This window comes from Taudactylus pleione, unplaced genomic scaffold (genome assembly GCF_031769625.1).
Source record: "Taudactylus pleione unplaced genomic scaffold, aTauple2 ptg000100l, whole genome shotgun sequence".
NCBI classification, from domain to species: domain Eukaryota; kingdom Metazoa; phylum Chordata; class Amphibia; order Anura; family Myobatrachidae; genus Taudactylus; species Taudactylus pleione.
Window position 1 is genome coordinate 4113026 of NW_028284502.1, and position 27547 is coordinate 4140572.

General features: G+C 44.3%; 1 protein-coding gene across 3 annotated transcripts; it reads right to left on the minus strand.

Moving 5' to 3' along the window:
• Nucleotides 1-16230: 16230 nt before the first annotated feature.
• LOC148525803 (protein NYNRIN-like) lies at nucleotides 16231-26968 on the minus strand. Of its 3 annotated transcripts, XR_015878248.1 has the most exons (3): nucleotides 26640-26968; nucleotides 19621-20029; nucleotides 16231-16739 (listed from the first exon to the last, which is right to left on the minus strand). XR_015878248.1 is itself a non-coding variant. In XM_088470459.1 (2 exons), exon 1 carries the CDS (start codon nucleotides 21573-21575, stop codon nucleotides 19833-19835), a length of 1743 nt encoding a protein of 580 aa, XP_088326585.1. In that variant the 5' UTR covers nucleotides 21576-21911; the 3' UTR covers nucleotides 16231-16739; nucleotides 19805-19832. The 3 variants fall into 3 exon arrangements, 1 of the variants encoding a protein (XP_088326585.1); XR_015878247.1 differs by lacking the exon at nucleotides 26640-26968 and having other exon boundaries at nucleotides 19621-21911; XM_088470459.1 differs by lacking the exon at nucleotides 26640-26968 and having other exon boundaries at nucleotides 19805-21911.
• Nucleotides 26969-27547: the final 579 nt, after the last annotated feature.

Below are 27547 nucleotides of genomic sequence, written 5' to 3' on the forward strand. Positions count from 1 at the left end.
AATTTACATAAGTCTGAGTTGCTCCCTTTAGCTGGCATCAACAATGAGGATTTGAGAGATCCTGCCTAAAGCCATTTCCGTATTATCACCAAACATTTTAAGTATCTTGGAATTACTATGCCCATAATGTTGTCTTCACTTTATCGCCTGTACTTTTCTCCAGTGTTGATGTAGGTGGCTAAATTGCTGGAGGCCTGGAAACAATTACCCCTGTTCCTTCCGGATCGTTTAGCCTTGATTAAAAGTGTGGCTTTTCCTAAACTTTCCTATCCAATCCAAATGCTTCCTATTTCCCTGTCACTCTTGGATATAACATTTTGTACCATTCCTATGGAAAGATAACCGCCCAAGGATAGCTGTCACCAAATTACAGTTGCAAAGAGAAAAGGAGGGTTGGGTTTGACAAATATTAGTTTGTTTGCTAAAGCTGTGTTTTTTTACATATATTAGTGATTGGCTCTTGGCTAGGGAAGTTTATACTTACTCTTCCTCTGAATCAGCCTTATTTGCCCCCTATTCAGCGGCTGCTCTGCTCCATATGCCCAAGAGGCTTATCCCTCCTCATGTTTATAATGTTCTTTATTATGACACGTATTTGGCTTGGAAAAATATTTGTTCCAAATTGTCTAATCCTTATACGGCCTCCAAATTTATATCTTTTTGGGGTAACCCTTTTTTCCCCCCAAATAACCAATTTTTCCTGCAATGGCAGGATAAAGGTATTTCAAAAATCAAAAATGTGTTTGACCCTAGTGTTGTTCTCTCGTTTACTGCACTAAATGATACTTATCAAATCACACATAGACAGTTCTTCATGTATCTGCAAGCTACCCTTTACGTTAGATCTGTAATACAAAGTTACCGGAACCGGCTTCTCCGGATTCTGTTTACTCGTAGTTATCTATTATTGTGTTGCACCCATATAAGACAAGATATCTCTGCTTGGAATTGGTGAAACATACACCTTCCAGGGTGTGGAAACAAACTGTGGTAGCGTGGAAACGTGATATACCCTCCATTGACTCTTTTGAGTCCCTCTTGCTTCATTATGAATCTGTGTTGAGATATCTCCGCTGCTCTTGGCTACAGGAGGTTCATATTCAATGTGTTTACACCTCCCAGGCTCGTAGAAGCTGCATGGTTTTGGAGGAGTCGGGTGATTGCTTAAAGTGTAAATGCCATAATGCGACTTTTTGTCATAATTTTTATAATCATTTTTGGCAGTGTCCTAAGATTCAAAAATTTGGGGGTACAGATATGAACTATATTAATTACATTTTTCATTGTCACTTCCAAATTGACCCAGCTGCTCTGCTTTGCACTGACTTCTCTAAGTGGCAATTGGGGGCGCACAAAAAATTGTTCATGCCTTTGTTAACTATTATTGTCACAATAGCCAAAAAAGTCATTTGTGTAATTGGACGACTTCCACTTCTCCTTTCCTGGGATCAGTTAAGTCACTTAAGACACTTTACTATGATAGGCTAGCGGTTTCTGGCATTGGAAGCTAGAGTGTCCTCTTTTTATAAGAAATTGTGTCCTTATAATGAAACACTCGACTCGATTTGAAACCACCTCCTGGTTTCTATATCGCAATTTGTCTTAGCTAGATTTATTACTGTATGATTGACTACTGCTCAATATTTAACACTATAGTTGTATACAGGTCCATCTGTTTCCGCTTGAAATTATTTTTTTCAGTGTACTCTGGTATCACCCAGTTCTCTCCTCCCCCTTGTTGACCCTTTCTCTTCCTCTCCCCCTTTTTATTTTTCTTTATGATTTTTCCTTGATATTTTTATTTTATCTGATGTTGCTGGGTTGTGTATATTGACGCTGCTATTTCCATCTCTATTTTATATATTGTATTTTTATATATTTTATATGGAAATGCATTGTTCTGAGACTAAAGGTGCCTACACACTTAGCGATATTGTACACGATTTGCCACGATTCCGACGCATCGTGACGACAAATCGTGTAAAATATGCCCAAATTGTGAGTCCCCAGTCGCGATCACGATGCCGATGTGCGTCCCCGCAGGTCGCACATTGCATCTTCAGATCTGCCGTGCTGTAGGGCAGATCTGACAATCTCAGTCACGATGCATTGGAATAGTTAGGAGGCACGATAAATCGTTTGTCACATTGGACAGTTTTTAATACCAAATCGTGCCCACGACTGCCGGGGAGCTGCTGGGGAGAGTTCAAGGTGAAATCGGACATGATGTCTGATCATGAGCACATCGCCAAGTGTGTAGGCACCTTTATTTTGTTGCTCCACTGTAAGATGCATTTTGATGTTATTGTATTTTGTATTGTTTTATTATTTTTGGAAATAATAAACAAATTGTTTGAAAAATAAATAAATAACTGGTAATAATTAAAACAATGGAATATTTTGTACTGTATAATGTAAATGGATGAGCATGGTGCTTTATATTTTATTATTGGCTATTTTTTTATTATATCACAGTAATTTATTTATTTTTTTTATTTATTATTAAAAATAGTTTGGTCTCACTTGTTTGTAACCAACACATCAGCTGGTAATTAGTAATTACTAGATATGAAATGATTGGCTTAGAGAAGCATAAATACTTGAAAAAACGGATACAGCTGACATATGCTTCTATATAAGTCAAAGAGATGCACCAAGGTTATTCAAAGTTATTTTACAGTACATCAGTAGAATCATCGCTAACAGCATGTGTGTAAGAGACTGTACTGTTCTTCCTCAGAGGGGATTGGAATGGTGAATCAGCACCGACTGATATTCCCAAAGTAGGAAAAAAATGTTGCGCAGCAGACTGGCAGGATGCTTCATAACTGCAGCACCCTCCTGACCCACTTACTAAGGTGGGTCAGCAATCAGAATAACAATTTTAAATGTGTCATTTAAAATATTGTTTATAATTTATATAAAGCTTATCTTTCTTGGAAATACAAACATACAACTGATATTCTATGATATTTGTCTTTAATTTCTACCTAATACAATCAATCTTGATTTTTTTTTTAGTACAAGTTTGAATACTATTAATAACCCTGTTTCCAATTTTCACACTAATTCATCCATTTTATATATAATTTTTGAGTAGATACAGTATTTAGTGAATTTACAATTCATAATGAATGGAATAGCACTGCTACTTTTTTGGTATAACTTGGGACTTACAGATAACAGTGTCTGTTCTCTATTTCTCATTGGTACCTCTCTAGAGGAAGGTTGTTTTTTCCTTATAAAAACAAGAATGACAAAGCTTCAGATATTTATTCATAAATTAAATAACAAATGATAACATGTGATGCTTTATTTTTTTTGTAACATTTTTATGCAGCTATAGTCCATTCCTCTGTAACATGTAACATATAGTCCATTCCTCTGTAACATGTAACATATAGTCCATTCCTCTGTATTCTGCATTATGACCAGAAGATGGCGATCTTCTATTACAAATGGGCAATAGCTGACAGACCACAATCAAAAATGCATTTTTACTGTATGATGTATTTATAGAGCATAAGATTGAATGACATCATGATTTATAGGTCTCCTAAAAAAATATAAATAAGGATTATGTTTTAGATTTGGGAAATTTAGATCATTTTTGAACAATTTTTGTTTAAACTTTATTAGCTTTCTGCTGAGTAAACTCCCAGAGTTTTGTACTAAAGAGGGGCGACTTCAATCACAAAACCTTAGGTTTGGTATTTGATTACTTTGCACATGCATTATCTTTCCTCTTTAACTTAAGTAAAGTAAGTTATTTTCTTTCTCCCTGAATACTATACATTGGAAATAAATAACCTCCACATTTAATAAAGATACATATATTGATTTAATAGCACATAGGGGCATATTCAATTCCATGCGAAAAGTCCCATACTGTTTTCAATGCGAAAATGTATTGCGCGCATCCCCGCTTATTCCTGTATTCAATTAGAAATCTGCGAAAACGGGACCGGGCAAAATTGTAACATGCGAAAAGTGCAGTCAGATTTGGGGAAATCAGCCTGACACCCCCCAAAAACTTCACTGACATTGGGGTTCACTATAGATACCCCCGAATAGGTCTGCTGAAGTATTTGGGGTACTTAAATGCTCTCAATAGGTGCTAATTAGCGTCTTTGCATAAGTGGTGAAGAATAGCATTTAGCAGGATTTTTTGCAGAAAATAATTAGCCCCTGTAAATTTGGGCTACAGGAAAATGGGTGCAAGCATATTTAAAAGTTGCTAAAGTGAAGTTTTAAAAAATCCAAAAAATCCACATGCCGCAAGCACCTGCAAACTTAAAAACACCTTGGGCATACTTGGGGAGCCCCCTGGAGTCTATTTCACTAGTTTTTATTTTGTCCCCCAACTTTGGACTTTTTCGCCCCCAAAATGAAAGTACTTTTTTGGGGTGATCTAAAGGATTTTTTTTACTTTTTTTGGTGCAGTTTACCTTTGGGGGACTGTCCCAAGGGTGCAGGTGTGTTTTCCGAGGTTTGTACCCCAAAACCCCAATTGTGCACTTTTTTTCGACACCTATTCATAAGATAAACTTTTTCGCAGGTTCCATTGCATTGAGTTTCCACACCGGCGAAAAGTCTCCTGAATTGAATACGGCGGAAACTGTGCGCATGGCGAAATAACGTCACTCGCTAAACTTTAAGCCTAAAACGGCTTTTCACACCTAATTGAATACGGCCCTTAGTTTCAATATTACATTATTAGCTTGCACATTCTAATACTATCACATTACTTTAATACTATCACAATCATTAACATCCCGCTAACTCTTCTACAAAAGTAAAAATGAATTTTAACTCAGATTCCTCTGTTGGCCTCCAGAGCTAGCTCTGCACCTAAAGAGAGAGGGCAGCCACCCAAAAACATCACCAGGTGTGGCGACACCCGGTACTCGCGTGCGCTCAAAGAAGGCCGTGGCTTCGCACCCACTTGGGGGCTTCTTTGTCACTCTGGGGCCTTGCCCAGCACTCCGGAAGCTGCTGGGAAAGGAATCGGTATGTGATGCCGGCGCACGGAATCCCGGCTGTTAGAATCCCGGCGTCGGCATCCTGAAAGGGTTAACATACCGACACTTGTTGGTCGGTATGCTAACCCTCCCACTCTCACTACCTTGACCCCCCCTCTTTGATGCCTAATCTTAACCCTCCCGCCCTAGCGCTTAACTCTAACCTCCCCCTCCCTGGTTCCTAACCCAACCCTCCCTCTAGTGCCTAACCCTAAATCCCCCCTAAACCCCGATACTTACCTTCGGTATCCCAGTGGCCAGGATGCTGGCGCCGAGCTTCTGACCAGCGTTGGGATTTCCGCGCCGGTAATAGGAGCGTCGGCATCCAGACCGCCGGGATGCCGAATGCATTTCGCTGGGAAACCCCCAGACTCTTTGGACATAGGGATGTGGATGAAGCTCTGCCCCATTGTCCCTATTTTGCCCTTTGCACCAGACAGTCAGCCCATCTGCCCTTATATTAAAGCAACACAGGGTCTGATTCAGACCCAGTCGCTAGCGCTGAGCGCTCGCAACCGGGTCGATGGTGGCCCACAGTGCATGCGCACGATGGAGCTGGCTCTGTCGTGTGCATGCGTGAGACCCAACTAGCGACGGGCAAGCCGTCGCTCCGGGTCTCGCACCAAAGGGGGTGAGCTGTCGATGTTGAGTGACAGCTCGCTCCTTTTGGTGGGCGGGCCGGGGGGGTGGCTGCCCAAACGGAGGCATTCCCATGAGGCACAAGTGATGTCAGTGGAGAGCTTCCGGCCGAAAGCTCTCTGGGGCTTGCGATGAACGAGATCCTACCACAAGGGTCTCGTCGCAAGCCCGATGGTCGCGATGGTCTTGTCCATCGCGACCATCATCATGGCCGCTCGCTATAGCTGTGGGTGGTCACCCACAGCTATGCGAGCGGCCAAGAGGCCGCTCCAAAAAAAAAAAGCGTGGCCCTGATTCAGAGCGAGCGCTCTGAATCAGGCCCACAGTACGGGACAAGATCTGATAGAATTGGCAAAGTATAAAACATATATAATTGAATGAATACATTATTATTAAGTTACTAATGCAGCTATGGAGTCACACGGTGGATGCGCTAAGGTACATTACTCGCTCGCAGAAACTATTTACTCACAGTGTGATTGACAGTCAGGGAGCATTTGTGGAAGTTTTACGGGGAGCGGCAGCAAAGAACGCAGGCGTGTCGCAGCCGTTTCTGGGGCGTGCCACCCCATGCGTCTGAAATCCAGCATGTAAGACAAATGTGTCCGGCGTCTCACTGCCCGCGTCTATTCTCTGAAACCATAGGGTTACTCAGAAGACCAATAACACTGTTCAACACTCATTTTATTACAGCGATCTATGTGTAACTTTGTGGTGCTGATTCCGAAAATGACATCAGTTTGGCTCTAATTTTTGAGATACACGAACGAAACAAAACACAATAGACAACTGTCTACTCACTGCTGGTTGGGTGGCCGATCACTTATATACAAAGAGGGAATATTCTAGAATAATCGCGAAGTGAACACTGGTGTGACTCACCTTCTAGAATGTTCTGATAAATTCCCATATGCACTTGTTATGGCTAAGGGCCTGATTCAGAGATGGAGGGAATTACAGAGCCGCACTAAACCAGCTTTGTAATTCCGTCCATCTTAATGCAAATGCAGAAGGATGTGTCACCTTCTTGCTGCATTTGTGAGCACCATCGAAACCATCGCGACCAATGGTTGCTCCTTTGGTCAGACTTTTGACCACAGCCTGACTGGGTGCTGGTCACTTCAGAGGCCAGGAATCTGCATCCGCCGATGCAGACCGAGTCCTTGTCCCTCCCAGAAAATGGATGAAACCCCCCGTTTCCGGGAACAGTGACCAGCCACGCCTTTGCTCCGCCCCCCAAACATGCTTTGGCTTGGGGGGATCTGTGAGTGTAATGGCAGGACCCGTTCAGGCACAGACCCATAACCATGAGAATTGTACGTTCATCTCTGAATCAGGCCCTAGGTTTCCTATTACCTGAGCGTATACATTATCTCAAGAACTAGAGCCAATTTGAAGAAACTACTTTAATTTTTGAATTCAGCGACCCTAAAATACCCTAAATGCGTTCAAATATCCTTGGCAACTAAACAGATTTTTTTTGGGGGGGTGGGGGGGGCTGTGTAACCGAAGGATCTGCGACCGATACTGCGTCTTTGTATTCAGATGTTTGGATTTGCAAAGCTGCAGTTGGGGGTCTCAATACGTTCCTCAATGTCTACGCAAAGCAGCTGTGTATGGGATCGCAGCTGCAATCAGGGCCACCATCAGGGAGGGACTGCCGGGACTGGAGTCCTGGGCCCAGACAAAGAGGTGGGGCCACCCACCACTGCTCGCAATTCCGCTGCCTGCTGCCCACCTGCCACTGGCTCCTACCGCCAGCGCTGTGCTGCAAAACCTGCAAAGAAAAACATTTTTTTCCTTTGAAGACCAAGCGCGCATGACATCACAGCGTGCTGATAGAGAGAGGAGACGTGGCGTGTGAGGAGCAACAAGAAGTAGGGAGGTCTGGGGCTGGCTGGGGCTGGACTGGAAACAAGAGTCGGTCAGCAGTGCTGGGCTGGAGAGACAGAAGGGGGCTAGTTACTCCTGAGTCCAGATTACTTGAAAATTGTGTAGCTCTACTGTTCTGGACATGGGGCACCTATTGTTCTGCCATTTGTGAGAAGGTTAACTCCTAAAATAAAATGAGTAAATACAGTAACTAGAGTTTTTTTTAAAGTATAGTAAGACTCAGGGGCGTCTTAAGAGAGGTGGGGTCCCGTTTGCACTCCCTGTGCGGGGCCCCCTCCGCTCTCCCCGGTGGCTGGCAGCTGACTGACGCGGCTGGCCAGCCACTGAAGCATTAGTAGACTCCGGGCACTAGAGTGTGCCCGAAGTCAACTGCGCATGTGCAGAACGCCAGAAAAATGGCCGCAGCCACCATTTTCCGACGTTCTGCACTAGTGCCTGGAGTCTACTGCGCATGCGCAGAACACCGGAAAAGTGGCCATGGCAGACATTTTTCCGGTGTTCTGAGCAGCAGTGACACCCGACGCGGGACGACGGACAGGTAAGTTTAAAAAAATATGGGTGCAGTGTGCACACTGCACCCATTATAGATACGCCATTATAGATACGCCACTGGTAAGACTATTACAATATTTCTGCAATGTTAGCAGAATCTACTGTAAATGTAGACATCACCCCTATTGGACAATATAGACTTTATAGTTGTCTATCTTTAAATGTATGATGCTGGCATCCATTATGCTTCCCAATGTACTGTATGTAATAACTGCTGATTATAGAAATGATATCCAGCCATGGTGGGGCTAAAGGACGGTTAGGGACCTGTCCAAAGAGTCTGCCTTGATGTGATGGCAGGGTTGATATTTTGTGGGCAAAATATTTGACTAAAATTCTTTTCTATAGGGATAAGGGAGGAGTGGGCTCGGGGGCCGGCCTGCCTATTTTGTCAGTCCCGGGCCCCACAATTTCTGATGGCAGCCCTGGCTGCAATGGCAGTAGCATACAACTTTGTGTCAGGCCCATAGGATCTGAAATACGGGGGGCACCCGTCACATTATGAATGTATATTTATTTCTTTTGGAAGACTTCGGGGATAATATGAATGTAGATCAGGTGCCATTGCCAGGTTGATAAATATGCACCGTAATTATTCTGTTGCAGGGTTAGGTCTGGTCTTTTGCAGAAACTTAGTGATTGCAATGTTCTATTAGAGCTTAGATCAATAGGCAGCCCACACCGAATTATGCCAGAGGGCCCATCGATTAGAAAGTTGGTACAGGGACAATGTGCCCTTGTACCACCCTTATAAGAAGAGACAGTAATAGGCAATACTCAGCTGTTGTTGACCTGCATCTCCTACACCTTGGTGCTTAGCCAGTAACTGCACAGCAACCTCTGTTATTAAACATTGATTTTGTGAACATTTGATATCAGTTCTTTTCCTGGATTTGAAGACAGGATTACTACAGATTATAAAAGATGCATTAAATGACCATGTGCTGATGGCAAGACTATTATACTAGTGGAAAGTAACAGGATCTCTGAGTGAAACAGTCAATAACTGGCAGTCTCTCAAATTTAATATATCCTACTAGAAAGTTCACTAAGCCCATTCTTTATATTACAGGCTGCTACAACATTGCTCTTATCATTTATTTCTGAGGTGTAAAATATTAACACATAATGCAATTTGTCTTACCTTCCATTGGAGCAATTTGAACCATTAAGTGAAAATAAAAGCAATGATGTTTGTATAAGTAACATATATTTGTATACACATCCTGGAGGGGATGCGGTCAAACCTCCGAAAATGCCAATACATCCCTTCCAGCGTCCCCCGCCATGTACCCTGGGCCGACAGCCATGTCAGTGCAGAAGGACTCCCAGGCCATAAACTCAATAGACCCCACCAACGACGTTTTAAGGGAGGGGAGGGCTCGTGTGTTGGCCCCTTTCTCTCTGGCAGTGGAGTAGATTCTGGCTTGATGCCAGAATCTACTGCTCATGCGCGGGTCTCCGGGAAAATGGTGCTCAGGCCTTATTCCTGGTGACATCTCTCCTGAGAATGCACAAGTCACCGGGAAAAAGGTCACCGCCATTTTCCCTGTGATTTTTGTTGCTCTGAGGTGCTGGCTCAGCGATGCAGAGCAGCACTCTGGAGACTGCGGTGAGGTAAGTATAACTATATATTATGGGTGCAGGGTCCCGTGTGCACCACACACCCTGCACCCATTATAGATAAGCCCTTGGTTACCACACCACAAAGGACAGATCTTATCAGGAGAGCTATCTTTTGCTTAATTCTTCATGCATACAGTGTTGCTACACGCCGTATGCATGTGATCAGTGACGGGATGCTTGATGCATCCCATCCATAGTATTGTATGTAAATGTTTCTGTAGATTTATAGTACTTACAGACCGTATTGAAAATATCACAATGCTGCACATTAGAGTGAGGGGCAACTGGAAAACATTACTTACAATTTTATTCAAAATATAAACTGGCAGCATAGTTTAGTGATATACTGTATATGGAAGTATAAATATTTAACATCAATGTTGGATTCACAACTATTTAGATATGATAGCATTCATGTCTAGTCTACTATGGGCCATATTCAATTAAAGGTGAAAAGTCCGAGCTCAGACTTTTCGCCATCATCTGAGGTTTCTGCGGGGATAAAGTATCGGGCGTGTGCCTGCGTATTCCCGTATTCAATTTGGATCAGGTGAAAACGGGACCCGGCGGAAAGGTAAGTATGGAAAAGTCCTGTCAATTTTTGGGGAAGTGCCAGGACTTCTGTTCACGCAGTCACTATCTTGTTATACTCAGACATGAATTCCTGAGTCCATCTACCGAGATCATAGACCCCATTACTGTATGGGTAAAAATGTGCGGGTTCGGATCAGTTCGGATTTTCCCGCCAAATTTGGATCTCAGAACGAGGCAAAACGTCATCTTTCATGGACAAAACGTCACAATTTGGCGGTAAAATCCAAACCGATCTGAACCCGCACATCTCTACTTACGGGCTGCTGAGGAAAGGAAATCTAAGGCCTACACAAACACATACAATATATTATTGCCAGGAAAGGGTTTGCTTTTTACTTACCTCTGAATTTCTTTCACTGATGGGTTCAAATGTACTAACTGTTGGCAACATCCTGGGTGGGATGTACTAAGGTTGCGGTGACCATTCCGCCAGTCACCGCAACCTTACTAATCACATATGTACTAACATATGTGATTAGTATCTCAAAGGCTAGCTCTTGCGATAAGAGCTGCCCTTTGCAAAATAGCCGACTCCGGGTGACGGGGTCTCTGTGGGACCCCGACCTCTCCAAGCCCCAGGAGCTTCCTGCTGGTCACATGTGCAGGAAGCCCCAGGCTCCTGCTCCCTGCACCCGGATGAAGATTAGGAGGAGGAGGCGGATGACCCAGGAGGAGGGCGGGCCGGCGACAATGGAGTGCAGGTGAGTGGGGGCCAGCACTGGGCGACGTCGAACCGTTGGGAGCAGGGTGCGGTAAGAAGTCCATAGGTTTTTCTGGCGTTACCCTCCATGCCGAAAAAAAGGGTGGCCAGGGCTTAGACATATGGAAATGCGGTGAAAACCCCGAAAACGGGGTTTTTACCGCATTTTTCCTTTAGTACATCCCACCCCCTATGTTATATGCTTGCTCCAGATGCATGCCTACAGCAGATATTAGGCTGCACTTACTGTATAATGCATGAAGCTCAAATGACAGGCATGGAGGCATGGTAACGCAGGTGTGCAGACCCATCTTTATCCATATCAAGCCTCATGTATGATCACTTACAGTATGTGCGAAATAAAGTCTAGCTGCTAACATTAACCTACACTGAGAACAAACTGGCTCAATATAACATACAGTACAGAATGTTTCTCTGCTGTGGAACTTCCGTTGCATTCCACAGGGATCTTCCTGGCAATAGCATTGATGGTTTAAATTGGTTCCTTGCAACATTGGAACAAGTACCACACACAATATAAGCTTTATTACTGCCGAAGGTCACAGTACACAGTATTTTCATCTTGCCAGTTACTTTTATCGAGGGTTCACTTGCTTCAAAGATGCTTGACAGTAACATCTATAACACATACGTCTCATGCAACTGTGTCTAACAGGGATGCAAATATATACAGTGTATAATATAAACTGGGGTCATTTTTGGTAGTATGTTAAAGACACACTTGCATACTTTTGAAAAAGCATTTCAGGGAGATTGTGAAAACAACACCTATGAGAGTGCGTTAAAGTGGGCGTGTACAGCTACATCTGAGAGGCGTGTCATATTATTGACTTACATCCAAATGTAAATGAGCCCAAACAGGCCCGCCAAGAGCCGCGTTGGGCCCAGGTAAAAGGAGGCGTGGCCTAATTGCGAGAGGCATGGCCATGCCCACTTCGGTAAAAAAAAAAAACAGTAAAGTTTTGCAGCGCCGTCGCGCACTGGCAAGGGGAGGAGCAGTGAGCCCTCTCAGCCCGGCACATAACCAGTGGGGGGGGCGCGATCAGCTTGATTTTGCCCCCCACAGGCATAGGAGACTTCTGTGGCTTCTTCTTAGCAGCCGTGAGCAGTCTCCCAGTGCAGCCCAGCACACAGCAGCGTGTGCTGGCCTGCTGTGATGTAAGAGGTGGGGGAGTGGTTCCGGACCCAGGCCCCCGTCTGGCCCCTCCAGCAAGCCTGGGCCTGGGGAAATAGTACCTGCTGCCCACCCCTCTCTGCGCCCCTGAGCCCAAAAGCAGTTAATAAGATCTATTTGTTGATGATAACACACTGATACTTTTTAGAAAATACATGTAGCCATAGGGATCACTGTGCCTTATAACCAATGCAGAGAAATGATACTAATGATCCCATTTGAATGTATATATATTATATTTTTTATATATAACAGCTTCACAATGGGTGTAAGATGAAATCAGGGAGATTGCTAAAGAACAAGAATAGTTATATAACCTATAGCCTCAAATTAGAGAATCTCTCAGTTATCTTAGACACATGATCATTTATTCAGACTATGGGGAGATGTATCAAGTTATTTTATTGGAGAAGTGGATAAGCGGAGAAGTTCCAAATAGCAGCCAATCAACTTTGAGGTAGCATTTAGAAGTACATTCTATAAAATGATAGGTAGATGCTGATTGGTTGCTATGGGCAACTTAGTCACTTGTTTGCTTCTGTACTCTTTAAAAGGCTTGTGATTGCTTTGGTGATAACCAGCATAATATTATGAGTGACTGCACAAGACTGTAAAATGACCTGTACCTGCCCCATTTAAACGTTGTACTACCCTTATACAAGCTAGTGGGGCCAATGCAAGGTTGAACGCAAGTCCGATTTGCAGACGTGCCTTGCATGTTGTCATACTGTGCTTGCTCCAGGGCAAGAATGGGTGATGCTGAGTCATACGCAACTCAGGGCCTGATTCAGCAAGGAACGTAACTGCGAATGCAATAGCGTTTATGCACCCAGTCTCACTGCGATAGTATGCTAATCCATTGCAATCGCAATGCAACCTCAGCACAACATAAAGACGCCCACTCTACCTTACACACGTGTAATGTTTAGCAGGACTGCGAAAACATTGGTACAATCGGGTACCATCGCAGCCTTACACACACTTGCAGAAGCTCTGACCTTACTCAGAAATTGCTAATTTCCACGCACGCTATGAGTCCCCATGCTGCGTAGGGCATCACAGTGGATAATTTATGCACGCCCCTGCAATGGCGTTCAAACGCACTGGTGTGCCTGTGTTCGGCCGACAACCCCCCCATTACCACCCCAAATGGCACTTTCTGTCAATCACTCTGCGATGGGTCTGTGTAGATGCTGTGATTGCAATGGCTAGTTCGCGCACGCGCACTTCGATGCATACGCATGCGCAGTACTCAGCAATCGGCCGATTGCGTGCGTATTAGCAACTGCGATCCTTGCTGAATCAGGCCCTCAGTCACATCTCCATTTGCAGTGGAAGCAGGGCATATCTATAATGTGTGCAGGGTGTGCGGGGAACACAGGCCCCTGGGTCCAGGGGGGCCCCGCACCGCACACCCTGCACCCTTAATATTACTTCCCTCTCCGGAGTCCCACGTCGGCGCGGGGTTCCGGCGCTGTAAAACTACTGGAAAATGGCCGCCGCGGTCATTTTCCCGTCGTATGCGCATGCGCAGTACAGGGAAAATGTCCACGGCAGCCATTTTCCCAGTGACCTGTGCATACATTATAGACTTTGGGCGCACTCTAGTGCCCAGAGTCTATAACTCCGGCGCTGGCCGCGCACAGCTCAGAAACGCCCCTGAGCGGAAGGGCGTAACTGGTGGTGACGGAACATACAAGCTGTAGCTCTGTACTGAAAGGATGTGCTGGCGTAATTACAGGCTATGCAGGATTGCTTGTTAGCAGACAGATTTCTTTTGCACTAGAGATAGGGCAGGTGCATGTATGCAGTGATAATGATGATGGGTAACAAACCAAGTGTACGAATGGGGCAAGTTTGCCACAGATATGTGTGACAGCTCCATATACTGTACTGTACGCGTGATCTACGCATTTAGGTCAGGAGCAATTACAGCCAAGTTGCATTCAACTGTACTTCGGCCCCTGAATGATCTTTAGGGGAGCACCTGTCTGCTGTCTCTCCTAATTACAGTAAGGACGTGAAATGTTGTTATTTATTGGAAATACTTAGTTTACAACTCTTGCTGTGTACAGTAATAAGCTTTGGGGTGAGTATGTTGTAGTGTCGAATGAAAATATACACTGTAAGGGCCTGATTTGAAACGCAGCGGCGGCCGCGTGTGTGTCCGGTGCTGCAGTTACATGTGCGGCTTTATGCTAATGATGCTACAGAGCACTTCCATGGCGTATTGACGCGCATCTGAATGTGCAACGACTAAGGCGCCCGCTTTGAGCATCATTAGATGTCACAGTGGGTTGCACCATTGACATTTGATCCAGCCCAACGCTATGCTTTATCAAATACAGTGTATAAAATAAAAGGTAGGAGCTGATTGGTTGCTATGGGCAACTTCTCCAATGGTCCACGCTTTTCTCTGCTTCATACATAAACCCCTAAGAGTCAGATTCAGTGGTGGACGCAATACTGATGTTTGCCACGCGGAGCGATTCATTTTGTGCTGCGCATGCGCCAAGTTTTATTACCGATGACGGTCGCAGAGAGGACTTGGACACAGAGTGATTGACAGTGATGGAGGTAATGGGGGGTGGAGCCTCAAATGCAGGTGTGTTTCAGGGGCGTGTCTGTGCCTGCGATAGAAAATATGTATGCAGATATTAAGGCTCTGGTGGCCATTTTGAATGCAGAACATCGATGCTGCGACCGATGTGCGACCGATGGTGTGTATGCAATAGGCGGACTTGAGACGTTGCTAATGATTGTTTCAATACAAATCCCAGTGGCTACGAAATTTGCATATTTTCGCACAACCGCTGCTTCGGGATCGCAGGTGTAGCGGGATTTGCATCCACTTCTGAATCGGGTCCTAAATGTGTCTGTGTACACAATCACTTTTAGCGACACGCCTGCGACACTGCGATAAGACCTCCCTGTCATCTCCCAGTAACGGCCAATACATTTATACATTTGTAATACATTACAGAGCTCATGGGTCTGAATCATCACTGCAACTCTGGGCCTGATTCAGACCCGCTCGCAAGCCCCGGAGCGAGTGAGAAATCACTCGCTCCGGTGCTCGCATCCAAAAGGGGTGGCTGTCGATGTTGATCAACAGCTCGCCCCGTTTGGTAGGCGGGCTAGGGGGGGTGGCTGGCCAAACGGAGGCGTTCCTGAAGGAACGCCTGCCGTTTGGGGGCGGCCCTAATGACATCAAGAGTGATGTCAGTAGTGAGCTTCCGGCTCTAATAAAGCCAGAAGCTCACTGGGGTTTGCGACGGACGAGACCCTACCACAAGGGTCTCGTCGCAAGCCCGATGGTCGCGATGGTAGCGACCATCACGACCATCATCTGGCCACTCGCTAAAGTGAAGGCCGAACAAAAAAAACATGCGGCCGCCCTGATTCAGAGCAAGCACTCGCTTTTTGCGAGCGCCTCTGAATCAGGCCCTCTGTGCGTAAACAATAGGGACCCCTGCGCAATGAAACTTAGATGCATGGGCAGAAGGAAAACATCACTCCACTGCTTCCAGCATCAGCAGTGTGTGCGACTTCATCAGGCCCGAACTCTTAAGGTGCCCACACACATACCGATGTGCACACGATCAGCCAATGTGTACGGTTTGTGTACGATTTCCCTGGAAACTCTCCCCGGCAACTCTGCACACGATCTCCACACAATTTGGTGTCTAATCTTCAAACGATCTCTCCTGCAGGCAGACTTTCACAGTGCATCGTGTCCTAGATTGTCAGGTCTGCCCTACTGCAGGTCTGATGATGCGTGACTCATGATTTGCTCTCAATTTGGCAATATTTTACACGATCTGTCGTTCTAATGTGTCGGAATCACCCAGATCGGGTAAAATATCGCTATGTGTGTGGCCAGCTTTACACTTTTATTGATACCGTTTGAACAGCATCGATATTAGAGAGATTTGATTGCACAGACCAGATTGCCCATACCTCCCATTTCAATATAAAATAACTTTGTCACAAAGAAACAGTTTGCGGTTACAACACACACAAAGGTACTATATTGTAAAAAGGGTATAATCAGCCTTAATCTATACAATGCAGCTATATACAGGATAAAGACAAAGATACAATTACCAACACTTCGCTATGCGGTCTGGATCCTAGACTAATCAGCTGTCCATCAGGATTGCTGTGTGTTTCTTTAGGGTCAGGCAGGGAGAAAGGTAGCAAAGGAAAGGGAAGGGATCCAGACTGCATGGCAATTTATAGGTGTACAATTACCTTTGAACATAAGCTGAATACTCAGAGGGGTTCCCTATTGGCCCTTTATTACTGAGTCACAATGGTTGTTGCTATTCATTTGTTAGTAAATGGTTGACGTCACTGGAGGTTGAACTTGTTAAAAAAATCCCTTTGTACTAACATTTGGCATGCAAATCTACAGGGGAGGTGTACAATGATTTATACAGTATAGAGTATAATTCTTGGCAGGTCTTCATAACTCGATAGTGATCCCTTCCATATTCATTCTGTTGGTTTCATATTCCTGTTGAGACAGAGGGAAATTGGTAGATACTACTCATGACCCATTTATCTTATTCCTAATCCCAGATATCATATAACTGCTATTTAACATGTAACATTCACTGTATACCTTTAAAACACATAGCATTGTGCGTATCTCAGTCAGTTTAGGGTTAAATGGGATATAAGTTTATTGTAAGGAAAGGCTGCTGTCCGTCGGGGTAAGGTTTCCGACAATAATACTTAAAAGCTGGCTATGCGATTGAAACGCAAAACAGTATTTAAACAGTATTGCTGTACTAACTTTATGTGTTTATGTAATGTAAAAATGGCGCTTAACTGTTGTGAGCACAGAAGCATGGCTCGCCATTCACAATATGATGAGTTGCGGGGGCATGGGATGCGTGTGCATGTATAGCGAGCATGTGCAATTGCGCGTGCGCAAGTGCGTGTGCAAAATGCGTCGGGAGCCTGTGTTCGCATAAAATGGCCGTGGACGATCAAATCGTCCAATGGATGTCGTGTTGCCATTCGTGCGCAATTAAGTGATCGCAACCAATTTATACGGTTTCGACAGTCCACCCTTTGATAGCAATTATACGCTATCACCATACGCAAGCAACAATTAATAATTGGTTATCTGATTAGCCATACTATAAGACATTAGTTAATGTTATTGTTATGGAATGGCATGAGTTGTTAATTTACCCATCAATGAAGTGCTCTTGGGGGAAGGGACATAAAACTAGCCTTATGTGCACACCACAGGCCAGACTGAAGAGGTCGTGACCATATGTTAGATGTGGGAATGCACCTAACCCATAAGGGTAATTTTGAATTGTTTAGAGACTTCATTTTAAGATGTTTTGAAATAGCATTAATAACACTTTTATGCACTGCTAAACAAATCCAAATCACATCATTACAAGGTACGTGTTCTTATGGGACTTCTACTATCATTCGGATCTTATTTCATGTGGACACTGTATTATAAAGTATTGTTCAATGTTCTTAACGATATGACTCCGTGTAGTCATTTGAATCATTGAATAATGCGCCCCTGGGGACATAAAGTAGCCCCTCGTACGCATACCACGTGGACTCTAAGTCGAGGACCAATGGGGAGCTAGTGTGGGAAAGCACCACTCCATGGAGAGGACAACCTTGGAAGAAAGGGGAGATGGAGACTACATTTAAACTAGAGTGTTCTAAAGAAACATTGAAAATACTTTATTATACATGGCAATATGCAAGCAAACATTAGATCGTACTCTTTAATTCAGGGTTATAATGTAGGGTATTAGTTACATTAGTATTCACAGCATCATGGGTAACTACCATCATTATTTCATTTTCCTGGTTTCCATTGGAACAACCTTTTGCACACTTCATAGCCGCTGGAACACATCTGATACATATGCCAATTATTAGGATGACCACCAACACTAGGATCAGGAGTTTCCCTATACTCGCAATCAGTCCTTGGACCCACTCTCCTAGACCTGAGAACCATTTCATAGGGTTCAACCAGGAGAACCACTCTTCGACCTGTTCCTCCACTTCAGGGATTGAAGCATTTTGGTTCTTCCGAAATTCCCATTTCAACTGCAGAATTTCATCCATTTTCTGGTCTATCACCTCCTTGGGGTCACTAGTGCTATTGGTGATATAAGTACAACATTTAACACCAAACTGGGTGGCTAGGGTTACACAATACCCTCCAGTGACAGCAGTTAAATAATTCAGCACTAAACGATGTTGGACCAGCTCTTTCTTGTACACTTGCAACTCCTTACCCGTGTACCTAAAGGTGTCATCATATAGCTCGGTGATATTATCTATTAATTTTGCGAGATCTTGAATATACCTAAAATTTAGAGATCCCCGAGCAATCCTGGTGGGATCAAGTGCAACTAAAATCTGGAAGCCAGTCGTCTCACTTATCATTTGAGTGGCTTTATGCACATCACCAGGAATCATGTTTCTCTTATTTCTGTGTTCATAATGCGTATGAAGGTATGGAGAAGGTATGTTCCTATGGACATCAATCATTTCATTATGTGCAAGAGTCATGACTTCAGGGAGTACCTTTCCCAAATAGCATAGTCCACTGGAACTTGGAGAGAGCCATTTATATGCTTTTCTACCACAAATATAATATACATCATCTGGGAGGATGAATGGGATGGAATGTTTCATGATACCGGTACACATCTTTTCTATGAATGATCCCATCCCTATCTCCTCCATTTGGCTAATACAAGTATCAGGTTGTATGATCTTCGCACTGTACCCGGGTGGTACTCTTCCAACCATCACTTTAACATTACTCCGCGTATACCTGTACCTATAGAATTTCCCACTTGTAACAATGTTGTATAAAAGTGCTGAGTCTATAGATACATTATCGGCTCTCAGTGAGAAGGTCATTGTCTGATTAATTCCTGTGACTTCCCAATTCCCAGGTTTGTTGGGATTGGTGAAGTTGAAACATAACAGGGATTTATCTACTTGATATTGGTGGAGCTTCAAATTAGGGGAATCGGATATGTTAAATTTTCTGTCCACCGGTTTGCCTCCCTGTAAGTCAATGACTTCAGAGACCTTTAAGGGGAATGGGACTAACCCTACATTATGCTGTCCTTGAGGAACCTGGGAGCATACCCAACATTCGGTTTGGTTCAAAACCTTGCCTACTAGGGAATGGTAGTCCTCTAACGGATGCTCGCCCAAGTATAAATTACTCTGGGTCTGACATCGTAGGATGCATTTATCATTGACTACAGGCCCACAATTTGTGCATATACAATACTCTTCAGACAATAAACCTTCACACTGCCTCCGAGATTCCAAGAGAGCAGATCTTTTAACCATTACAGTGCTAATATTGGTCAGGTACTGGCCTTGTTTTTGCAGCTCTTTCTCTCCCAGCTCCTCTCCACCGACACCACTACCGATCTCTCTCTCCATCCTCCGACCACCAGCACAGAACCAGGACATCCCGAGACACAACAGTATGATATGAACTCTGGGAGGATACACAAAAGCAGTTACAATCTGAAACCCCATCACCATACCTGGTCTTACCAGCCTTGTTCAAGTGCTACTGATACAATTAGTAGCTTTCATGGAACAGGCTTGCAATCGACAGGTCCAGGTTCTCTGTCTCTCCCCTGGTCTGGTTCTCCTCAGGATTTTTGACCTTCCGACAATGGCTGGAATGGACCCAGGTGTCTCTCTCAGCTACTTTCACGGATGTTGTACTTGTCAGTAGCACTTGGTATGGTCCTTCCCAACGGTCAGTCAAACAACCTGAACGTAAAAAGTTTTGGATCATAACATACTCTCCAGGTTCAACATCATGACAGTTCATTTCAGGCATATCAGGTGATAACAGTTTTAGTTTCTGCTGCTGCTGTTGGAGCTGCTTACTCATCCCTATAAGGTACCTCACAGTAACCTCGTTGTTACTTTTCAAATCTTCCTGAGGACTTATAATTAAATGAGGTTGCCTCCCGAACAGTATTTCCAATGGGGACAGATTAAGAGGGGATCTAGGGGTGGTCCTGATACTATGGAGCACAAGAGGCAGAGCTTCTGGCCATCCCAAACCAGTTTCAGCCATGATTTTACTCAGCTTGTTTTTAATAGTACCATTTACCCTCTCCACCTTGGCACTGGCCTGCGGTCGATATGGGGTGTGAAGCTTACTATTAATACCCATCAACTTACACATACATTGAAAAACATCTCCGGTAAAATGGGTACCCCTATCACTTTCAATTACTCTAGGGATACCATACCTACATACAAACTTCTGAACTATTTTCTTTGCCGTAAATGCAGCAGTGTTGGTAGCAGCTGGGTATGCCTCTACCCAATTAGAGAATACGTCTATGCAAACCAAAACATACTTCAAGTTCCTGCAGGGTGGTAACTGGATAAAGTCAATTTGTATGACCTGGAAAGGGCCGTCTGCTGGAGGGATGTGAAATGGTTCGGTGGGTACAGTTTTTCCTATATTCTTCATTAAGCAGGTCAAACAGGACATTGCCCTCTTCTCTGCTTGGGAAGAAAAGCCAGGTGCATACCAGTATGCCTTCACTAACTTACACATACCCTGCTTACCCAGATGGGTCAGACCATGTGCTGCTTCTGCTAAGCTTGGATAGTATGCCTTAGGAGTTACTGGCTTCCCTTGTCCATTTCTCCAGAGCCCAGAGGACTCTTGCTCACATCCCTTGGATCTCCAGCTTGCCTTTTCCTGATGGGTACACACACCTTGCATTTCAACCAGTTTCTGCATGTCAACCGTTTCAAATACCAACACTTTATCCATTTGATTACGTTTTAAACCTGCTGCCCATTTGGCAGCTTCATCAGCCCTGTTGTTACCCAATGATACTGGATCATCTTCGCAGGTGTGGGCTTTACACTTAATGACAGCTACTGTCTTGGGTAGCTGTATTGCCGTCAACAGTCGTTTTATGTGATGTGCATGTGCGATTGGTGTGCCTGCTGCCGTTAGAAAATTTCTTAGACGCCATAGGGCCCCAAAATCGTGCACCACCCCAAAAGCGTACCTGGAGTCTGTGAAAATATTGGCCGTTTTTCCTTCGGCCAACTCACACGCTCTCCTTAGTGCCACGAGTTCCGCCACCTGCGCTGAATGGAGTGGACCGAGTGGTTCGGCCACTATAACGTCCTTGTCATCAACCACAGCATAACCTGTACATAACTCACCTGTATCAGTCTGTCTATGGCAACTCCCATCCGTGTAAAATGTTAAGTCTGCATTTTCTAACGGTGTGTCATGAATGTCAGGCCTAGCTGTAAAATTTTGATTTAAATACTCCATACAGTCATGCCTATTAATTCCTGTACCAAACTCACCTTCTACCACTGGTAACGATTCACCTTTACCTTCCACCCTTTGTGCATCATGAGGCACACTTGGTAAATATGTAGCAGGGTTTAAAGTATTACACCTCTTTATAGTAATGTTGGTCGGTGCAATTAACGCTAGTTCCCATTTAGTGAACCTAGCGGAGGAAACGTGTCTGGGCCGAATTTAACAGGGCAGAAACAGCATGTGGTGTATGTACAGTCATGTCATGGCCTAACACTACATCCTCACTCTTTTCCACTAAGAGTGCGGTTGCAGCTACGCTCCTTAAACACGTTGGGAGTGCTCTTGCCACAGCATCCAACTGGGCATTGTAGTATGCTACTGGTCTATTGGCATCACCATGTTTTTGTGTGAGAACTCCTGCCGCACAACCAGCAGCCTCCGTACAAAATAAATCAAAGGGTTTCCCATAGTCTGGAATCCCCAATGCAGGTGCTCTTATCAGACTGTCCTTAAGATTAAGGAAGGCTTGCTCTGACTCTTCAGAGTGCAAGACACGGTCTGGTTTTGTGGAAGATACTAACTCCTGCAGTGGTAAAGCCAGAATGGAAAAACCGGGTATCCATGACCTGCAATACCCACACATGCCCAAGAAGGTACGGATCTGGTGCTGGTTCTGCGGTAGTGTCATGGTCTGTATGGCATGGATTCTGTCCGCTGTCAGATGTCGGAGGCCTTGGGTAAGACAGTGTCCCAAGTATTTAACCCTGGTCTGGCACGGCTGTAACTTGTCCTTAGCAACCTTATGCCCTGTGTGCGAGAGGTGAAGCAACAAAAGTTTAGTATCATTTAAACATGACATAAACGAATCAGAGCATAACAACAAATCGTCTACATATTGGATTAGTACCGATCCATTGGCAGGTTGAAAAGACTGTAAACAATCATGTAAGGCCTGGGAGAAGATACTGGGGCTGTCAATGAAGCCCTGGGGTAGTCGTGTCCATGTGTACTGTACGCCTTTGTATGTGAAGGCAAATAGGTATTGGCAATCAGGATGAAGGGGGACGGAGAAGAAAGCGGAGCATAAATCTATTACCATGAAATGGGTTGCGGTTGATGGGATTTGCATAAGGATGACAGCTGGGTTAGGCACTACGGGAAATTGACTTTCTACCACCTTATTAACCCCTCTAATGTCCTGTACCAGCCTGTACCCCCTCCCACCACTCTTTTTCACAGGGAAGATGGGACTGTTGGCTACACTGGCTGTACGGACTAAAATTCCCTGTTGTAGTAAACGCTCAATTATGGGGTGAACCCCTAACTCCATGTCTGGCTTTAATGGGTATTGGGGAATTTTAGGAGCGTGTCTACCGTTTTTCAGGTTTACCATAACGGGAGCTACATTTGCCATTAACCCAGTGTCCTGTCCATCCTTAGTCCAAAGGAAACTAGGTATTTGTTCTAACATTTCATCTACCTGAGCTGAACCCTTGTCTGATGTTATGGTGTGCAGCATTAACCTTTGGGGAGTGTCTAGCACATCCCTTACCTCGTGTGCAAACCTTCCTGGGACATCCATAAATATCCCGTCAGGGGTACAATAGATAATACATCCCATTTTGCACAATAAATCTCTTCCCAGGAGATTAGTAGCGGCTGTTGCTGCCAAGAGGAAAGAATGCCTGGCATGCAAAGGCCTAATGGTAACCTCCGTGGGTTTGGTTAAAGGGTAATGCTGTACGCTACCTGTTACACCCATTGCTGGTACTGTCTGGTTTGTTATCTGTAGGTTTTCAAGAGATTTTAAAACAGACCTGGTCGCCCCTGTGTCTACTAGGAAGGAACGTTCAGTACCAGCTACATTAACCTTTATTACCGGCTCTTCCCTAGTACCTCCAGTTATCCTGACTGCCTGCAGACTACAGGTATGACCTAACCCCTATAGTTGGCTATCTTCCCCCAGCAAGGCATTTGCAGCAACTATGTGGGCAGGATTTATCTGGTAGTTCTTATGGTTACGAGATGCATCAATATGTTGCTGCATGTGGGGTTCCTGAATTATGACTCTACAGTCCTTCCTAAAGTGTCCTACTTGGTTACAGTTAAAACATTTCTTAGCTGATCTGTTGGGGAAATTTTGTTGAAGTCTGGGAGGAGGGGATTTTGAGTGTGGGTATGATGGTTTTGGGTGTGTGTGAAGAGTGTGTTGTGGTCTGGTGTGGTATGTGTGAGGGAATTGTATGGGTTGGGCCTGCGCAGGATGGTAGGTGTTTAAGACTTGTAACTGTGCAGGTGGATATGTGTCTGTTGGCTGTAAGTGCATATCTTCTAGAGCTCGAATGCTAACAGCCATCAATTTCTCACTCTGAGCTTCACGTTTCCTGGTGATATTTTTGTCATGGTCTATTGCAGTTTCCCTGAGCGCGTCAACTGTTATCCCTCTCCAACCAGGGTGTGAGGTCTGAACTCTGTCTTTCAAACTGTCTTTTAGACCGTCCATTAGAACAGTGATGACCATTCCCCGGTAGTGCGTGCTATCCTTAATGTTTTCGATCCCAGTGTACTGAGTGATCGTCTGCAGCCCACGATTAAAGTAATCTTCTGCAGGTTCACTTTCCTTTTGTTTAATGGAGAAGATTTTACTCCAATTAACAACTAATGGAAAAAATATGGCTAGTTGGGCAACTATACGGGCAATGCAATCCTGATTACCTTGATCAGTTAAGGGGATGTCTGCATCCAGAGTACATGCTGTGATAAACTTTTTCACATCTGTACCTTCTGGAAGACATGCTCTTAACACCACTCGCCAATCCTTGTTGGTTGGCTCATGGGCTTTGCCTAGATCCTTTATGAAACGCTGACATTTTGCCAGATGTTTCTTGGGGTCAGGAAATTCAGACATAATGGAATGTAGTTCTGCCCGTGTCCAAGGACAGTGCATCGCTACTTCCCTTGTGGGTACGACACCATTCGCATCTGCGTTCCCATTAGGGACAATAATTGTCCTTACAGGGTGGATGCCTCCCACCTCTATACCTTTAAGCCTATTACTGCAGCGAACGGTATTAGTAACCTCCGCTATTGAAGCAGTTGGTTCTAATACTTCCTGCACCCTTATTAAAGGAGCCTCCCCCACCATGGGTTCTACTAGGGCCTCCCCCCCATGAGCTAAGGATCCCTCCCCCCCTCTTGATGCCATAGGGGCAGCTACTTGTACTTGCTGGGAAGGGACATTTAATAACTGCACAGCATGGGATACAGCAGACATTGCTACAGGATCACTTTCTGCATCATAGACATTTTCCAAATATTCACTCAGGACCCGGTACAAATTACTTGGTTCAGTTACAACATTTTTATAGTTTTTGTTATGTGGTAATGTATCATCACCGCCCACCACATAAGGTGGCGGGGGTGCGAAAGCGCGATTCGCAATACCTTTGGCAACGCTACCGTGCCGCAAGTTATCATTTCCCTGTGATGCGTACGCTACGCTGTGTAGCATTGCCTGCGCATCACCCCTAGGCATGCACGTGGCTCCACGCGGTTCCCCATGCATGCCATTAACCCATGTGCGACTCTCATTCAGCCAGAGTTTCAAAGAATCATCATACTCCACTCTTTTCTTTAGGGATTTCACTCTACATATGTGATCCCTAAGGTTATTTAAAATCTCCATATTAAAGCTTCCAATCTTTGGGAAAGGTTTCTCACTCTTACCCGTCATCTTAACCCACACAGTACAGTGCGTCGTACGCACCATATTTAGTGTACATTATATGAAGAGCCGACCCGGTCGGACCTTGCATACACAGCGCATCGTCTACCATCCCTGTTGACTGTTTCGCGCCCATTTTGCGAAAAAAAACAACAACAATGATGAGACCGGTGGAAGAATTAACCGATAGGCTGCCTCCACACACCTATTCTACAGTTAGCTAATATCTAAAAATAGGGAACACAGCAATACCTACTAAGGCAAGCACAGTACCACCTATAATAGGGAACACAGGAGTTATCTAGCTATAGATAAAACCACAGTAACCACCTATTGTCCTTTTGTCCCAGCAACCAGCCTCAGTCAGAGATGCCACACTCGTATGGTCCGGTCGCAACACTCAAAGGCCCTAACTAACCGATGAATATTACAACTACACTGGAAGCTATATTTTATCGTTAACTCTCTTTAACGATAGGAAACCAGGAGGATCCCCTCTGCCAGTATACCTGTTATGTATACCCTATATTTATTACCTAAAATAGGGACCACGAAGGCACAACCTATTTAACAATCTCAATCATACACCTTACACACTTCTATATTGTGGCCAAATAACAAAAATAAAAAAAAAATACCTTTCTTTTGATTAATAGCCTTTTGGAGATTACAGCCCTATCAATATGACGTATTTCAGTCTTGATGATTTATTTGAATTCTAACAGAAATGCTAGTCACATGCTTCACTTGCTATTGTGCGTTCGGTTACAAACAATTAGATGTAATCACTACACATGGCAGGAAGTGGCCGTACATCCAGTCGCAGGCACTATGCTGCTACTGTTTGCACGTGGTGTACACTAAAACCTTTGTGGCGTTATTGTGCGATCGGTTGTGCATGCAATGCGCGGCCGTTCTACAACAACGTGGGCAAGCACAAATCTCTCTCCACTATCCCAGATTCTAATCAGCCCTCTCTGAATTCGCAAACTGCGAGTCTCCGTCTCTGAACAAAAATAGGAACGCAGGAAAAAGATCTGCGGGCGCCTTTCCAGTCTTTTGTTCCAAGACGAGGGGAGCAGTTCAAAAACACAGTGATGGGTGATATCCAACTCGATGAGCCCCCATTTATTGATACCATTTGAACAGCATCGATATTAGAGAGATTTGATTGCACAGACCAGATTGCCCATACCTCCCATTTCAATATAAAATAACTTTGTCACACAGAAACAGTTTGCGGTTACAACACACACAAAGGTACTATATTGTAAAAAGGGTATAATCAGCCTTAATCTATACAATGCAGCTATATACAGGATAAAGACAAAGATACAATTACCAACACTTCGCTATGCGGTCTGGATCCTAGACTAATCAGCTGTCCATCAGGATTGCTGTGTGCTTCTTTAGGGTCAGGCAGGGAGAAAGGTAGCAAAGGAAAGGGAAGGGATCCAGACTGCATGGCAATTTATAGGTGTACAATTACCTTTGAACATAAGCTGAATACTCAGAGGGGTTCCCTATTGGCCCTTTATTACTGAGTCACAATGGTTGTTGCTATTCATTTGTTAGTAAATGGTTGACGTCACTGGAGGTTGAACTTGTTAAAAAATCCCTTTGTACTAACATTTGGCATGCAAATCTACAGGGGAGGTGTACAGTGATTTATACAGTATAGAGTATAATTCTTGGCAGGTCTTCATAACTCGATAGTGATCCCTTCCATATTCATTCTGTTGGTTTCATATTCCTGTTGAGACAGAGGGAAATCGGTAGATACTACTCATGACCCATTTATCTTATTCCTAATCCCAGATATCATATAACTGCTATTTAACAAGTAACATTCACTGTATACCTTTAAAACACATAGCATTGTGCGTATCTCAGTCAGTTTAGGGTTAAATGGGATATAAGTTTATTGTAAGGAAAGGCTGCTGTCCGTCGGGGTAAGGTTTCCGACAATAATACTTAAAAGCTGGCTATGCGATTGAAACGCAAAACAGTATTTAAACAGTATTGCTGTACTAACTTTATGTGTTTATGTAATGTAAAAATGGCGCTTAACTGTTGTGAGCACAGAAGCATGGCTCGCCATTCACAATATGATGAGTTGCGGGGGCATGGGATGCGTGTGCATGTATAGCGAGCTTGTGCAATTGCGCGTGCGCAAGTGCGTGTGCAAAATGCGTCGGGAGCCTGTGTTCGCATAAGATGGCCGTGGACGATCAAATCGTCCAATGGATGTCGT